This window comes from Marmota marmota, unplaced genomic scaffold (genome assembly GCF_001458135.2).
Source record: "Marmota marmota marmota unplaced genomic scaffold, marMar, whole genome shotgun sequence".
Taxonomy (NCBI): domain Eukaryota; kingdom Metazoa; phylum Chordata; class Mammalia; order Rodentia; family Sciuridae; genus Marmota; species Marmota marmota.
The window spans coordinates 11,742,005-11,760,526 of NW_026000174.1; the positions used below are offsets into that span (position 1 = coordinate 11,742,005).

Sequence of the window (18,522 nt, forward strand, 5' to 3'; positions counted from 1 at the left end):
GGGGGGGGGGGGATGGAAAGTGCTCTATGAACTGTAAAGGCTTGCTTCTTCAAGTGCAATCTCTAGACCAGCAGTACTGGAATCACCTGATAGCTTATAAGAAATGCAGACTCTAAGACCACTTTTCAGACCTACTAAACTAGAATATATGTTTTAACAAGATCCCCCAAGTAATTCGCATGCACATGAAAATGAGGAACACTAATTAATGTACTGTTAGCATCTTCACCATAATAAAACAGTTCATTGAGAATTCTTTTTGTTCTGAGGAAGTCCTATGATTTGGTAACTCATTAAAATATGAAATCAACAACACTAATATTCTCCCCCTCCTCTCTACCATTTACCAGACTGAGAAACTACAGAATGTGGTGAAGTCTAGTCTTCACCACTAATTTGCAACAGAAGCTTGGCCAGATCAATTCACTTCTCAAGGTCTTTTCCTTACTTCTAATATTAGATCACTAGTTCCTTGTCTGAGGTCTCTGGATTTAGTAAGGTTTAAAAAATTGTATGGAGGAAGGCAGGAATAGTATGGTAGTCCATCAGACAGCTCTGGAATTAAGTGGCTTTTGGGTCACTTGGGCTCTGCCACTTAGTAATATGTGACCTTGGGCAATTTTCTTAATCTTCTTAAATTTCAATGTCCTCAACTGTAAAATTGGGATTATAATATTACCTACTTTGGAAATCAATCAGTATTAGCATATGATTAGAAAGGCATGCTCTGATAACTTTTCAGGGTAATAAAAACAGTTCAGACTAGGATTGTGACTCAGCGGTAGAGTGCTTGCCTAGCACATGGGAGGCCCTGGGTTCGATCCTCAGGACCACATAAAAAAATAAACAAATATATAAAATAAAGGTATTGTGTCCAACTTCTACTAAAAAAATTAAATAAATATTTTTAAAAAACAGTCCACATCTTGATTGAGATAGTAGTTACATAGGTATACACACCTATCAAAACTTTACAAACTATACACTTTAAATGGATGTGTCTTAGGGCTGGGGTTGTAGCTCAGTGGTAGATACTTGCCTAGCATGTGTGAGGCACTGGGTTAGAACCTAAGCATCACATAAATAAATAAATAAACAATAAAGGTATTGTGTCCATCTACAACTAAAAAAAAATATTTTTAAAAGGATGTATTTTATTATAAGTAATTTATAACTCAAAGATATTTTAGTGAGAGAGAGGGGGAGAGAGAGATATGAATGTACTCTGGAGTCAGAAATGCATGAATTCAAGGGGCTGGTGTGTAGCTCAGCGGTAGAGTACTCACCTAGCACGTGTGAGGCCCTAAGTTCAATCCTCAGAACCACATAAGAATAAATGAATAAAATAAAGGTATTGTGTCCAACTACAACTAAAAAATAAATATTAAAAAAAAGCAATGCATGAATTCAAATCTTCATTTTGTCCCTGGCAAAGTAGAAAACTTTGAACAAATTATTCAATCCTTCTCTGCCTTAAATTTCCAGATCTCTAAAATATGACTAAAACTTAAAAGAGTAACTTAAAAAAAACCGTAAATAGGGCTAGGGTTGTAGCTCAGTGGTAGAGCACTCGCCTAGCATGTGTGAAGTACTGGGTTCGATCCTCAGCACCACATAAAAATAATAAATAAAATAAAGTCATTGTGGCCACCTACAACTAAAGAAATATATATTTTTTAATTTGTAAATATTATAACAAGGGTTCTTATCATATAATACACAAGAGAATGTTGCACATTAAGCCCCATAAGTGTTAGCTATTATTATTTCTATAGGCTATTTCCAATATTTTAAAAATCACATTTATCCACAAGAAGATTGCAATAAAAACAGTATGCTGTTTTGCTTTGGACTAGAATTATATTAAAACATTAAAGTAATTAGTAACTATCTCACATGGATCAATATAGTGTGGTAACAGTGACCAGCATTCATCTGATTGACATGTGCCTTATACTAATTAAAACAGGGATAAAGTACAATCAAAACTTAAGTAGAATAATAATAAATTACAATTTATGTGAGAGTGATAATAAATTCATGGAGCCTATAACAAATAAGAGGCTTCCTTATGATGAAAAAGTTAAAATAGCTGCTATGTTACCACATGATCCAACAATATTACTATTGGGGCTTGAAGAGCTATTTGTTTACCCACATTCACAGCTGCACTATTCACAATAGCCAAGAGGTAGAAGTGACCCAAGTGTTCATCAATGGAAGAATGGATAAAGAAAATATGGTATGTACATATAATAGAATATTATACAGCCTTTAAAAAAAGAAATTCTCATACATGCTACAACATCCATGTTGTGAACTTTCAGGACCTTATCCTAAGTGAAAAAAGACAGATTCCTCTTATATATCTGGAATAATAGAGACATAAAATAAAATGACAGTTGCCAGAAGCTAGAGAGAGGAGAGAATGAAGAGCTGTTATAGAGTTGAATAGAGTTTCAGTTTCACAAGATGAAGCATTTTGAAGATTTAGTGTACAACAATGTGAATGTACGTTAACACTACAGAACTGTATATTCTTAAAAATGGTTAAGATGATAAATTTTGTGTTATGTGTATTTTTCCACAATTTAAATAAAATATCAGTTGGTATGGTAGTTCTTGAGGCAGGGATATTGTAGAGCCTTTATGAATCTTTGTTTAAGTTTTTAATAAATACCATTTCCTAGTATTCCAACACGCCACATATATATTCATCAGAGCATCTAAACAACTTACTGCCAGTCTTTGACTTGGATATATTAAACCCATACCCTTTTATACACTGAATCTGGCCTTTCACTTGGCCTTTCTTCATCAGTTGACTTATGATGTTTTTAGGCTATAAGCTGGAGGTACCGCTGCTTGCCTGTCAGAAACTCTTAGGGAAAGGATTATCTACCTTAAAGTTATCACCCTCTGCCAGCCCACAGAGCCCCAGAAACAAAAAAAGCCAGAAGTGTGCTCACTTACTTGAGGCTTGCTATTCAAGGAAGATGTTAGGAAGAGACCTCAAGAAAAGGAAAGGAAAAGAAAAACAGCAAAGAGCTACAAGCAGCCAGAGGCCCTTTGAGGCATGTGTATGGTAGAGGCAACTGGCTAAAATTTCTTTTGTCTTGTGCTGCTGTGATAAGAAAATAATATTTCTTTCCCCATCTAAGTGAATTTCCCATAACAAAAGTATAAAGCCTGAGGGCTGCCCACTTTCCTTTAGCCTAGTTCCTAAGGACGGAAGAGGAGCGAAAAATTCACAAAAAAAGCTTGAATTATCCTAGCGCAAGAACAAAATAAAGATAGCTAGATGGTCATAACATAAGCTGCCATTCTTTCTCTCCAACCATGGAAATCTTACCAACTAGGTGACTGTCTCAGACTGAGGTAGTCCCTATAAAAGCCATAATTAGAAATTTTCAAATATATTTATTAGCTTTCTGACAACCCCTCCCATAATGTCAATCCAGGATCTTCCAAATGCATTTTAGGAATGCAGTTCATTTGAAAGTAGGAGTGTACCTGTTGAATGTATATGTTCATACTCCTAATTAGCCTCTCCAACAACCAGAAGAGAAAATCTGTCTTCATATATACTTTAATAGACTGAAGCCTTAACAAAATAGGTACTTAGTAAATATTTGCTGAATAAATGAAACATTTTAAATAATTTTAACTGGATAATTAGAATTCCCCTTCATCTCCTTTTAGGTAATGTTTCTTTCGTTAGTCCAACAGTGCTTGAAATTCCACTTTGGGAAGATTGTTTGTCTTAGTAGAAAGGCTTATGAGATCTAAATTGGAATACCATTTCTGCCACTCAATAGCTGTATGACACTAAGCAGGTTTCTTAACTTCTCTAAAACTCAATTTCCTCTTCTTTAAAATGGGCTAACAGCCAGAAGCAGTTGGGTACACCTGTAATCCCAGTTACTCAGGAAAATGAAGCAGGCGGATCGCAAGTTTGAGATCAGCCCTGGCAACTTACCAAGGCCCATCTCAAAATAAAATGGATGGGAATATAGCTCAGTGGTAGAATGAGCTACACTGGATTCAATCCCTAGTAGCCCAAAAAGTAGGGAGTGGGAGATGTAACATTAATCTCCTTAATAGGAATGTTCTGTACATTATTAATACATAGGCAATCTTTACTTCGTAGAGTTTCAGCAGGCACAAATTTCAGTTACCAGAGTTTAGTTAAATAATGACAATCTCCCGACAACACAATTCAAATTGCAGTTATCACTGTTTATTAACTGTGAGAAATTGAATATAGTCCAAACTTTGCTGCTAGATCTTCATTCCATAAATCCCATTATTACATAAACACTAAAAGAATATTATGTGGCTGGAGCTGTGGCTCAGTAGTAGAGCACTTGCCTAGCACGCACGAGACACTGGGTTTGATCCTCAACTCCACATAAAAAACAAATAAACAAAATAAAGGTATTGTGTCCATCTACAACTAAAAATATATTTTTTTAAAAAAGAGTACTTTGTAAAGTGCTTGTCTGCTCTTCCCACAACTTATGGCACGGAATAAATTGCTGTGCCTCTATGAATCATTTCTAAATTTGAATTGGCTTACAACATTTTATTCTTTGTACTTTCAATGTTATGAAAGTACAATGTTATGAGCCACAACCTCAGCCCACTCTTTTTTTAAAATATTTTTTTAGTTGTATATGGACACAATGCCTTTACTTTATTTATTTCTATGTGGTGCTAAGGATAGAACCCAGTGCCTCACATGTGCTAGGCAAGCGCTCTACCACTGAGCTATAGCCCCCACTCCAAACTACTCTTGATAAGCTATTTTACAAAGAAATAAAACATTTTAATACCTGTGTTTTCAATTATTTAAGTTATAGTGTAAAAAATTTAGTTCTACTTCTTTCTCATTCCCCTACATATTTATAACCAACAATAAGAGGGTTTATACAATGTTTGACAAAAAAATTTAAAGGTCACAGAATAATTCTAACTTTTCTTATTGATTATGAAGACTGTTTTGTCTAGTTTTAATGTGCATGGCTATGTGTATGGTCCCATACTACCTGACAAAATGAGGATTCCCATACTTTAAAAGTCTGGCATCAATCGGATCATTATTTCACAAATAAAGAGAGACCCTTTGCCCTTTTCCCTGGTTCTCACAATCTGCTCAAATGAAAAGGAATTTGGATTGTTGTTGGTTCATGCTAAAAAGATAGTTTTTCAGGTGCTGAAAGTGACAAAGAACCATATCTAAACACACAATTGCCCAAACTCATTATTATAACCCCAAAATATATACTCTATTGCTGAAAGATAATTGAATAGTTGAAAGATACTTGAATAACTTGAATTGCTATTCAATTTATCTTTTGTGATAGAATAGGATTTCTTGTCTGTCCTATCCCCCTTGAATGTGTGATTGAAAGAATGAAGGGAGAGGCAATACAGTCTAACAGTTTTAAAGTCACATCTCAATTTGAATACTGTCTCTACACCATTTATTGTGACTGTATATAAATTAGTTCTCAGAAACTCAATTTTCTAAACTGTGAGAGATAACAATACCTTCTTTTTAAAATTATTGTAAAGAGCAAAAAAGATAAATTATATGAAATGCTTAGCAAGTTGTGGAACACAGCAAACATACAGGTAACAACTATTATTACTATCATCCTTAATGTTGTCATTAATATAAATATAATGATAAAATGGCATTTATTTTGAACATATTATTACTAATTGGTATATTTTTCAAAGATCCATTTCTCTTATTTCAAGTTATAATAGACACCCACCACTTGCTGTGGTATTTGACCTCAACTTCCTCCAAATCATTTTCTCCCAAGGTACATGCGCAAAGGGCTGCCAACATATGCACTCATCCTCTTCTTGCAACCCCTCAGATTCCTGTGTCAAAACCTTCCTGCAGTCTGCTCAGTTTCCTCTTCTGAGGACATTGAGAACTAAAGCCATTTCCTATTTCTCAGAGCTATCTGTCAGAATACTAGTATCTACTCTCTTATAATTCACATGATCAACTGCCAGTATTCTCTTTTGATTCTAATCCAAAGCCTTGGTTCTAAACTAAAAGTCATTATACTTATGTAGACCAAAAAGACTGCAGGAAATCTAAAGGCCAACTCAGGCTCCTTTCCTCTACTAGTTAATTCCTCCTCAGATTCTCACATTAGTTAGCTGAGCAATGTCTGCTCTAACACCTTTAGTGAAAATCTTCTTATCCTTAAGCCAACCCGTTCTGTGATAATATCATTAGAAAGATTTTCTTTATGCTGAAGTTATTCCTTATGTTAGTTTTCTCCATCCATTGCCCCAATTCTAAATTCTAGGGAAACTGGAAAAGTTAACTACTATATATGAGAGTCCATCCAATATTTGAAACCACCAAGTAAAAGAAAAAAAGTTCTACATTTCCAGCTCAGAGAGAACAGCTTTAAATCCTTTCTCTCTCTCATGATCATGGTCTTCTGGACCAGGTATGGGCTTACCAAAGCAATTTAAAAATTTGAAAAATGGGCTGGGGATGTGGCTCAAGTGGTAGCACGCTCGCCTAGCATGCGTGAGGCACTGGGTTCGATTCTCAGCACCACATAAAAATAAAAGAAAGATATTTTTAAAAATTTATGTATGTATATATGTGACTGCATGACCAATGTGATTCTGCAACCTGTACACTCAGAAAAATGAGAAATTATACCCCATCTGATTAAAATGTATGTCAAGATCATTATACTGTCATGTGTAAATAATTTTTTAAAAATTGATAAAATGCTTCCTTAACCTATATTCAAATTGCCAAGTAATTACACTACAAATAATCCCTTTGCCATATTTCTCCATTATTATGTAAAAACTAATAGCTCAGGAAAAATGATTCTCAGCCCTATCATGGTCTCAACTTCCTCCAAATCAAGTCCCAAAAGCTACAAAAAAAAAAAAAAAGTTTTCTTTCTTTCTTTTTAATAGCCAACTACAGGGACAGAATAAAGGAGGATTATTTTGTATGAAACTCTAGCCTTTTTTTTTTTTTTTTTTTTTAGACAGGGTCTTCCTAATTTGCTTAGGCCTTGCTAAATTGTTGAGGTTGGTTTTGAACTTCTGATCCTCCTACCTCAGCCTCCCAAGTCGCTGAGATTCTGGGATTACAGGCCTGCCACCAGGCCTGGGATCTTGTCTCTTTTCTACAAAGCCAAACACACATGCCTAGGAGAAGGAGTCAGTAATAAGAAGGTTAGCTTCGAAGAGTTTTGCCTCATGTCCTGACAAAGTGGATTCAATTAAAATAAGGCAGTAATAACCAAAGAATTAGATTGTCTCTGCATCTTGCAGAAGCAGGTATCTGAAAGAAGAATGAAACCCTGTGCTCTTAAAACTTGACCAAAATAGGGGCTGGGGTTGTGGCTCAGTAGTAGAGTGCTTTCCTAGCATGCTGAGGCACTGGGTTGGGTCCCCAGCACCACATACAAATAAATAAAATAAAGGTATTCTGTCCATCTCCAACAACAACAAAATAATCCATTAAAAAAAACAAAGTATTTTTTAATATTTATTTTTTAGTTATAGATGGACACAATATCTTTATTTATTTTTTTATGTGTGAAGGCCAGCCTAACCAGATTCCGGCAGTCCTCAGTCACCGGATACTCCTGCTTTCCCCGCAGCCCTGGTGCCTCAAGCATAGTAGGCAAGCTCTCTACCTCTGAGCCACAACCCCAGCTCATCAACATATGTTTAAAAAAAAAAAAACTTGACCAAAATAAACAATAGAAAATCTCTCAAGCCTGGCAGAAATGATTATCTAGGAAAACACACACATTCACACACACACAAAACCACCAACAACAACAACCCAGACCTGGCCAGCAATGCCTGTTAGAGCAAAGGCTTGAGGAGGACTCTTAAGTTCCCAGAAGGTGTGGTTAGTGGAAGTAGTGTTCTCAGATGACCATTAACCCCTAGGAAGTCTGACGAGGTTCACAGTGAAGCAATGACTTGGTCCCTCCTGCCCTTAGAAGGCTGGCACAAGCAGAAAGGTACTTGATCCTCTGCCTTCTACTTCTGGCGCAAGATGGGAGTTGAATAGTACTAGCAGATCATTTCTGGTACCCGAAAATATGGGAGAGGGAGTTGGATCTCTGAGATCATAAAACTGTTCCCTGGAGATGGTGAGGGGGGTCATATAAGAAAGGAAAAAGAGAGCTGGGGTTGTGGCTCCGCGGTAGAGCGCTCGCCTAGCGTGGGTAGGCGCTGGGTTCGACCCTCTGCACCACATTTAAAAAAATAAATAAATAAAATAAAGGTATTGTGTCCAAGTACAACTAAATATATATAGAGAGAGAGAGAAAGGAAGGAGAAAGAAGACTGGAAAGACCTTAGAGTTTTCCCAGACTTGGGGGAAGACGGAGCAAGGAAGTGTTCCCCTCTGGCTGAGGAGGGGGTGACAACAGTAGAACAGGTGTCCTGGGCTCTCATTCCAATAAGCAGAGACCTCCACTCTCCCGACCCCTTCTGGGCTGCCCGCTGCCTGTCTCCACTCCGCGGACAGGTAGGAATTCCCATTTCCAGCCCTGCTTCTCAGGCTGTCCCCTTAGGTCGAGCAGGGGCTCCCCACTTCCCGTCCGACCCCAAAGTGAAGGCCAGCCGAACCGGATTCCGGCAGTCCTCCCTCGACACACCGGACACCCCTGACCACACTCCTGCTTCCCCCGCGGCCCCGGACGCCAGGCCTGGTGCCTCCCCTCGCGGCCAGGTTCGTCCTCTGCCTTCTCCACACGGCGCCTCCACTCAGCCCGGTGTCCCTACTCCCTCCCTCCCCGCCTCAGGCCACACTCACAGAACTCGGCGACGTACTCGGTCACAAAATAGTTCTCCTCGCACCAGTCCAGTGTGGAGGTCGTAGGGCCCCAGTAACCCTCCCGGTCCAAAGCCGGAGCCATCGCGTAGCCGCTGCCACCCTAGCTGCGCTCGGATCCGCGGCTCTTAGGCCAGCTTGGGCCCAGCTCGCGCGCGCGCTCGCGCCCGCCCTCGGGGAGGAGGGGCCGGCGCCGTCACTAAGGCTGCCCTAGGGAGGCCACGCCCATCTAGGGCGTGGCGGTCGCAGGGCCCACCCCGAGGGCGCCCTGTGGTCAGGTCCCTCTTTCTCTTGTGGGCAGACAGAGCTGAGACCCGGAAAGGAGGTAGAGAGCTGAGCTGTCTGGCCGGCCTAGACCACCCCAGTGGTTCCCGATACCCCCGGAGGCTTTTTTTCTGTCCAGATGTGTCTAAGCCTCTATTTGTGTGGGGGCGGTTTGATTTAATGGGGGCAGAGATGTAATGAAGCCTTCTCTACAAGCCCTTGCTTGAGCAAACCTGTGTGGCCAGGCACCTCAGGGTATAACTTTAGCCGCAGGCCTCAAACGGAAATCTAGAAACAGCATCCCCAGCCAGCCCCAGGGATTCCCACGAAATAAGTCGTAATTGTCTAATAAAGGTATAAAGCAGTCATGGGGACAAAGGGAAAGGGCAACAACTCCCAGGACCAAAAGAAAAAAAAAAAAGAAGAAGAAGAAGTTAGGTGCTAAAATCCTAAAAAGAACTTTCTAAATAAAGTACTAAAATAGTTTGACAGCCTCAGTTTGGGATTCTAATCGCAGAGGTTTCTGCCTTGTAGTTATCTATAATTGTGCCCTACTCTTCAGGCAACCAACAACCTCTCTCTACTTTCAACTTCAAGACTCAAATACTCCACAGAATCTCCAGAGTGATCTATTGAAAACAGATGCTCTAGAGGGGGTGGCTCTCACCTGTAATCCCAGCTACTTGGGAGACTGAGGCAGGAGGATCTCAAGTTGAAAGCCATCATGAGCAACTTAGTAAGACCCTATCTCAAAGTAAAATTCAAAAAAAGTACTGGGGATGTAGGTCAGTGATGCATAGAATGCACAAGGCTCTGGGTTCAATCCCCAATACTGCAAGCAAACAAAACCCCACAGAGATGCAATCACCATTGCCTTTTGTGTTCAGCTCCACCAAATTTTCCCCTCACTTCTCACATTCCTGCCTTTGCTTCTGAAGTCAGCTGGAATGGTCTTCCTGTCTTCATTTGGCTAACAGTCTACTTGTCCTTTAAAATCCAGCTCCCTGAAGCTCTCTCTGACTTCAATACCCAAGAGCTTCCTTTGATGCCACCCTGAATAGAGACATTGTTTTCAATTCTTTATGCAGAACTCTGCTTGACCAACGTGGTATGAAATGAAGAGTATACATTAAAGATGATAGAATCACTATTTTGTAAATAAATAAGTCAGATGAGGTGCAATCAAAGGTTTCTACCTGAGACATGAGGAACACACAACCTTCCACAAATTGATCCTAGCAGACAATAAACGCAGAAACTTTACTTGCTAGTGCAAAACCTAGAAATAGAGGTAGTGTTTTATAATATAATAAAAATAGTAGGAGATCTGATTTTTTTTCTTTTGAAGACATGAGCTTCTGCTGTTTACTAGGACTGTTTGGCTGGATGCTAGAAACACACACAGGTAAAATCCAAGAAGGCAGTCTACAGGGAGATTAAAAAAAAAAAAAAAGCCACTGAAGTGTGGGAAGACTTCTATTTCCAAGCATTTTTAAAATCTCGTTCTCTAAAACTTCCATTTTGCATATGTTTTTGTTTTCATTTTTTGTTTGATTTTTGGCACCAGAGATTGAACTGAGGGACACTTAACGACTAAGACACATCCCCAGCCCTCACTAGGTTGCTTACATCCTTGCTTAGTTGCTGAGGCTGGTTTCAAATGTGCAATCCTCCTGCATCATCCTCCAGAGCAGCTGGGATTATAGGCATGTGCCACCACACCTGGCATGTATGATTTTAATATATAATAATTATTAGTATATATAACTTATAAATGAATCAAAGAATATATATTTGTATACTTAAACTGAATGTGCAAAATATATATATATATACTCAAAAGTGATTGCTGAAGAGGTATACAGTCAAAACAGTGTATCAGCTATATCAACCACAACAAAGAATGTGATAATACTTTGCTTGGAGTGTACGGGGGATTGTGAGATCCATGCTCCCCATTCCCATTCCTGTGGAAATAACCTCTGAGCATCAGGTGACTCAAGGTAGGAGATAAGGCCTTGTCTGAGTCCACACTACACAGTGTTCATCAACAGTGGGCAACAAACAAACAGAAAACTACCATAACAAGGACAGAATCAGGGAGAAATTCCCCCACCCAGGAGAAAAGATGTGCTGCAGAATAATCATTCAGAAATCAAAGTAAATCACACAGTTCCTTCAGCAATGTCTATCTTTCTTTCTTTCTCCTCTTTCTCTAACCCCCACCCCCATACACACACACAAAGAATAAAAGCAATGCATTGAGGGGCTGGGGATGTGGCTCAAGTGGTAGCGCGCTCGCCTGGCATGCATGCGGCCCGGGTTCGATCCTCAGCACCACATACAAAACAAAGTTGTTGTGTCTGCCGAAAACTAAAAAATAAATATTAAAAAAAAAGCAATGCATTGAAATGTACGGGACCCAGAATAGCTGACACTATCTTGAAAAAAAAAAACCAAAATTCTCAATACGAACACTTACTACAAAACTGCAATAATCAAGACAGTGTTGTACCGGCATAAGAATAGGCATATAGGTCAATGGAATAGATTTGAAACTCCAGCAATAAACCCTTGTATTTATGGTCAAATGGTTTTAAACAAGGGTGCAAGGACAATTCAATAGGGAAAGAATAGTCTTTTCAACAAATGGTGCTAGAGCAACTGGATATCCACGTGCAATAGAATGAAATTCGAATCCTTCTTGCCACAACAAAATTCAACTCAAAATAGATCAAAGACATAAATGCAAAAGCTAAAACTATAAAAGTCTCAGTAACTGTTTGTAACCTTAGGCTAGACAATTTTTTTTATATAAAGTAATGAAAGAAAAAAATAGATAAATTGGATTTCATTGGAATTACAAACTTTTTTGTTGCAAATGACACTATCAAGAAAACAAAAAGACAATCCACAGAATGGAAGAAAATGTTTGCAAATCATATATCTGATAAGAGACTTGTATTCAAACTATATGAAGAATTCACAGCTAAAAAATGAAAAGACAAATAACCTAATTAAAGAATGGACAAAGGATCTACATAGACATTTCTCCAATGAAGATATGAAAATGGCCAATAAACACATGTTCAACATCATTAGCATTTATATAAATCCAAATCAAAGTGACAGTGAGATGCCACTTCCATACATAGGATGCTATAATCAAAAACAAACGATAACAAATGCTGGCGAGGATGTAGAAAAATTAGAACCTTCATGTATTACTGGTATGTTAAATGGTGAACAACTTTGAAAATACTTTGTAGTTCCTCAAAGTGCTAAACTAACTTATCATGTGACCTGGCAATTCTACACACCTAGGTATATACCAGGAGAATTGAAAACATAAGTCCCCAAAAAACTTGAACAAGAATGTTCATAGCAGCATTATTCACAGTAGCCAAGAATTGGAAACAAGCCAATATCTATTAACTAATGGATGGGTTGGAGTGTGGTATATCCATACAATGAATGATTTTTCAGCAATAAAAAGGAATGAAATATGCATACATGATACAGATGGATGAGCCTTGAAAAACTTATGCTATGTCAAAGAAGCCAGACACAAAAGGGCACATATTATGATGCCATTTTTCTTGAAATATACAGAATAAGCAAATCTATTGAAATAGAAAATAAATTAGTGGTTGCTTAGGACTGAGAAGGGAAGGAGGAATGGGCGTTGACTGCCAAAGGGTACAGGGTACCTTTTGGGGATGATGAAAGTTCTAAAATTAGGTTGTGGTAATGGTTGAATAACTCTGAATGTGAAGAAAAGGAAAAAAATCATGGAATTGTACACTTTAAATGACTGAACTATGTGGTATGTGAATTATATCTTAATAGAACTGGATTTTTTAAAAATTAAGTCTTATCTTGGAAAATTTAGAAAATAAGAAAACAAGGGGAAAAAAAGAAACCACTCAGAATCCCACCAACTGGCAATAACCATTGTGAAATATTATAAAAGGTACAGCCTGTTTATTAGAGAGAAACCAGAAAACACTATTAACCTAGAAGCCAAGTGATGAAAATGTTTGAAGAAGATCCTTTTGACTAGACTCATTTATTCTATGCATGGATTAAAAAGGTATACACTCACATATTGTTGGTAGGACTGCAAATTGGTGCAACCACTATGGAAAGCAGTATGGAAATTCCTTAGAAAACTGGGAATGGAACCACCATTTGCACAGCTATCCCACTCCTTGGTTTATACTCAAAGAACTCAAAATCAGCATACTACAGTAATGCAGCCATATCAATGTTTATAGCAGCTCAATTCACAATAGCTGAACTATGGAACCAACCTAGATGTCCCTCAATAGATGAATGGATAAAGAAAATATGGTGTATAAACTCAATGGAATATTACTCAGCTTCAAAGAAGAGTGAAATTATGGCATTTTCCAGTAAATAGTCGGAATTGGAGAATATCATACTAAGTGAAATAAGCCAATCCACAGAACCAAAGGCCGAATGATTTCTCTAATATTCGAACGCTAATTCACAATAAGGCGGAGAGCACTAGGGAAGAATAGTGTTACCTTAAATTAGGTAGAGGGAAGTGATGGGAGGGGATGTGGGGATGGGAAAGATAGTAGAATAAAACAGACATTATTACTTTATGTAAATATGTCACTACATGGCCAATATGATTCTGCAACATGTATACTCAGAAAAATGAGAAATTATATCCATCCCATCTATATATGATATATCAAAGTGCATAAATGCATTCTACTGTCATATATAACTAATTAAATAAAAAAATTTAAAAAGGTATTATATATAATACATTGAACACAGCTGAGATGAGCTAGTGATTTCATATCTCTTTAAGTATTTTATTAACAAAATGTAGACTGACATCATGCATTTCTTCTTTTACTTTGCTATTTGTTTGAATGGCACCTGCATTAGATTTTTTTTTTACTGTCATAGTTGACTCTCTCCAGATCAATCAAAATGCTCCCATGAAATTGTCAGTTGAATCACAAAAAAATCCTCATGAATATCATTAATAGATATATCATATTCAATTATATAGTTATACCATAGTGTACTTTATTATGTTATATCTATTTTACTATCCCCATATTTAGGTGTTTCCAGTGTGTATATAGGTGGTCCCCAACTTACAATGATTTGATTTTTCAATAGTGTGAATAGTATCCATGCAACCATTCTGGTTTTCAATTTCAGTATAGTACTCAATAAATCCCATGAGATATTCAGCACCTTATTAGAAAATAGGCCTTGTGTTTGATGATTTTGCCCAGGCATAGGCTAAAGTAAGTGTTCTGAGCACATTTAAGGAAGGCCAGGCTGAGCTTGGATTTGGTAGATTAGGGATATTAAATGCATTTTTCATCTATGGTATTCTCAATTTAGGATGTCAAGGAGCATCTGTATTTATTTTTCAAGTAACAGATAAGAACCCAAATTTCGAAAGCTTTCAACCAGATTCCTACTGAAAATTATTTTTACTTACTAGTTCCCAAGTTGACAAAAGAAATCCAACCTACAATCCATTTTTTTCTACATGATATGTTGTGCCATGTTACAACTGCAAAGGAAAACCTAAAGCCACAAAAAACAAATGTGCAGACTCACCACAGGTTAAATGAAGCCTGCCAGTTTCTTCTTGGCCTTTTTTCTGATCCATGATCAAACACATTATCCATTGTACCCTTGGCCTGTACTTCTTGACCTTTCTTAATTCTGGGCATGGTTATGGAAGCTCCGCAACACTTCTGCAAAATTTTAATAAGTAAAAGTCAGTTTATATAAGAATCAGCAAAATGAATTCGACATCTTCTATAGACCAAGACTTAGGACTAGTGTTGGGAATATAGACTGGAAGACCATAGCTTCTGTTGTTGCACCTGGTGATAATTTCCCTGGCAAAATGAAATACAAGACATACTCACCAAGCAAGCTAGCAAATTCGTTTTCTAATTTTATTTATTAAAATTATTTAATGAAACCCAACTATGTCTTAGAAACTATTCTAGGCAATGGAAAAGGACAGAACAGATACATCTCAAGGATCAAATTATAATTGCTAACACTAATATTTACTCTTCCTGGCACTGCTCTGTCTTTAGAATGATCTTTTAACACCTTTCTAACAGTCCTATGAATTGAGTACTATCTTTAGTCCTCATTTACAAATAATGAAACTGATGGAGTGAGTTGGAAATTTCACCCAAGGGTAACCAGATAAGCATCTGAGCCAAGGAATCCAGGCAGTGCCGTGCCAGGTCACATTCTTATCTTCTGTGCCAAGCTGGCCTTGTAGGAGCTCAGAGGAAGGGGATGTGCTGAACAGAGAGAACTTACGGGCCAGCATCTGGAGTGAAAGAATGAGGCTTGAGAATTCTGCAGGGTAAATAGCATTAGGAGAGTAAATGGTTTGGAGCAAGTGATGACACAGGTAAGTTTGCAGAAGAGATGACAGAATGATTGAACTGGGGAAGACTGGAGGCTTAGGGTTAGGGTTAGGTTCCAAGGACTGTTAGAGCGATCCTATGAGGAACGGTACTGATGGAGAGGAAGAGGCAAATTTACCGGTGATTAATAGGAAGAATCAATAGGATTTGGAGAGAAATTTAGAAACAGAATTGAGGGAGAAGGAGGAGATGGATTTCTAGCCAGTCCCAGCCATTGGGAGGGTCAGAAAATTAATCTGGCTGCACTGGTGGCTGGGGTAGCTGGTCAGGGCATGAAGCAAAATGGAGGAAGCATTTCTAGGCAGGAAAATAGCCTGCAAAGACTTGAAAGGGCAGGAGAAAGGCAGGCAGAATGAGACCCTTAGAGGGACCAAACCTGCGCTCTGAGATGGGGGAGGGGTGAGGACAACTCTCCAGCTGAGAATGGAAAGGTTGGCGCCTAGTGTGCTGTACTGAGGCCTGTGGGGTTTATCCCAGGGACAGCGGGAGTGTTCAAGGAAGGAAATAAAATGCCCAAATTCGCATGTGAGGGAAAATAGTTTTGGAGGTTTGGTGTATTTTTTTTTTCTTTTTAGTGGGGCAAGATGAGGAGAAAGATCAGACAAATCCAATAGGAGGCTGTGGCAAATAATCTTGGCAAAGGCAAGAACAGACAGGTTAAATTGCAACGCAGGTCCTGGGCAGCCCTGGCACTAGCCCTCCCAGAGAAAACCAAGTTTCCTTGTTTTATGAGAAACAGGAGGACTGAGGTTTACTAGGTCAGCTCCTGAGCCCAAAACATGCCACCCTGGGAGGTGACACCACATGTATGATTAGATTCACCAGCCCTTGCTTAATGCAGGTCTGTGGGAGATCCTGTCTGGAAAGTTGTTACAAAATAAATTTCATGGGGATTGAATATTCTCTAAATAGCCTGAAATTGAATGTCTTGTTTTGAGTGAGGTTATGGAAACATCAACAATAACAAAGTCCTCTAAAGACACTTCCCCTTCAACAGAAATTCCTTCTTTCAACATTGCTTATAAGTTAAGCCCTCTCTGTCCTTTAACTCATGAAAGTCATTCACATGTGTGCTTGTTGGGGTGCCTGGTTCTCTCCTATCCACCCCAGAGCTGTCAGTTACCATCTAGATGCTGACCTGAATCTCTGTCTCTAAACTAGATCTGTCTCCAGAGCTTTAGCTCTTGAATCAGTTAGGATCATGTTTTGCTACAGGTGACAGAAAACCAGTTCCAGTGCCTTAATCAGATAAGGGTTTTGTTCTTCTCAGGTGGTAGACAGCCAGGACCATGGCTCAGCAGCACAATGCCAGAATCCTATCTTTCTGCTCTTAGCATTTGTCCTATGTCTGCTTCTTGTCTCAAGCATCCCAATCCTGTTTAGCCAAGGGAAGGAAAAAGGGCCAGGACAAAATAATAATACCAGCTGGGCCTGACCATTGTTATCAGAAAAACAGTAGTCCCTCCAGAACTCTGCCCAGTGATACATTTAGTGCCTTTTGGTCAGAACAGGGTTCTTAGGAGCAATCAGAGAGTCCAGGAAGACTGGCAAGAGAGTCTAAGAGAGTGAATATTTTTGCTGGGCCTATGGCCATCCCAAGCCAAGACTTCTGTTAGGAAAGAGGTCCGGAGGAAAGGATATTGAGTGAGCAACTGACAGGATCTCCCACAGACCTGCATTTCCAGCTATCTTCTGAATAGCTCTGCTTGGATATTTCATAAGGACCTCAAATTCCATATGTTCTAAAGTGATTTCATCATTTTCCCTCCATACTAGTTTCTTTTCAGTAGTTTCTTTACTATGGTGAAATTCACAACCATTGACCCAGTTGCTAACGTTAATTGACTCCCCCATCCAGGCACATCAGATCAGTTACCAACCCCCCGAGGCCTTTTGTCCACTTCCCTCCTCCCACAGCCACTGCATCAGTCCAGGTCATCATTGCCTGCACCCTAACTGGTAGCCCCAAGGAAAGTCTTGTCCTGTCCCATCTCACAACCTCTTTTTTTGTACTATGGCTGCCAGAGAACTCTTTCTTAAACTCAAAACTATCCACGTCCCCCTCCAAGTGAACAAATAATTTTCAGTGATTTTCCACTACCATGGGTCCAAACGCCCCGACACAACCAGCAAGGGTTTTAGACTTGGTTCTGCCCACCACTTAGGCCTTGCTACCACATTCCAAAAATACTCTCTCTTCCCTATACTGCCTCTTCTGTTGATCCTGGGCTTTTGTAAACATTGTCCTTTCAGCTTGAAAGTCCCCTTTCCTTTCTGTCCAGCCAATCACTAACATCTTCTGATCCTTAGGTCTCTGCTCCGACCAGGCTTCTTCCAGAATCTCTTTCCCCATCTCTCACTGTGACTCTTATCACTCTGCCTCTGATCATCTGTTACTCCTCTTCCTCAGCAGCAGGCTCCCAAAGTTCACATCAGAATCGCTGCTTGTCATGTTCCACTACAAACCTGAAGAGGAAGACTCTCTAGAGCCCCGATGGAGTCTACCTATTGAGCAAACAGCTTGGTTCATTGTGAGTCAAGTGGTCCAATAACGACATCTTGAGAAATACTGAAGCAGGATCTGGACAGCTTCAGCACCAGAAATGTGTCTGGGTCCCCACTGTGTCCCTAGTGCCCAGCACAAAGCCAGATACTGAGTCAGCTGTCTACTCCAAATCCCTCCTCCTTCCCCTCCTCTACCTTGCCTTATCCACATAAAATAATGATTACTATTACAGGGTAGCACAGATTTTGATGTCATTGATAAATAAGTCAATCAGTTGACTTACCAGTGTCCATCAATTGATTAACTGGTCTCTCCCAGTGATTCTCCATATCTGAAAGATCTCCATATCTGAAGTCCAAACTCCATGACACGCCTGGGATTTGCCTCTTTTTATCTCTAAGACTTTGAACAATTTGTTTGAGCCTTGGCTCTGTCAC

General features: G+C 39.1%; 1 protein-coding gene across 5 annotated transcripts in view; it reads right to left on the reverse strand.

Annotated features, from left to right (window-relative positions):
• The window catches only part of Acer3 (alkaline ceramidase 3), a 180,229-nt gene extending 161,707 nt beyond the window's left edge, over positions 1-18,522 (reverse strand). The window contains exons 1-2 of one of the 5 annotated variants that reach the window (XM_015477382.2): positions 18,369-18,522; positions 14,741-14,880 (exon numbers count right to left, since the gene is read on the reverse strand). In XM_015477382.2, coding sequence (XP_015332868.1) covers positions 14,741-14,804 — 64 coding nt within the window. In that variant the 5' untranslated portion in view covers positions 14,805-14,880; positions 18,369-18,522. Of the gene's footprint in view, positions 1-8,839; positions 9,041-14,740; positions 14,881-18,368 lie in introns of those variants that run through there. The other 4 variants (XM_048788019.1, XM_048788018.1, XM_015477381.2 and 1 more) reach the window with 4 other exon arrangements.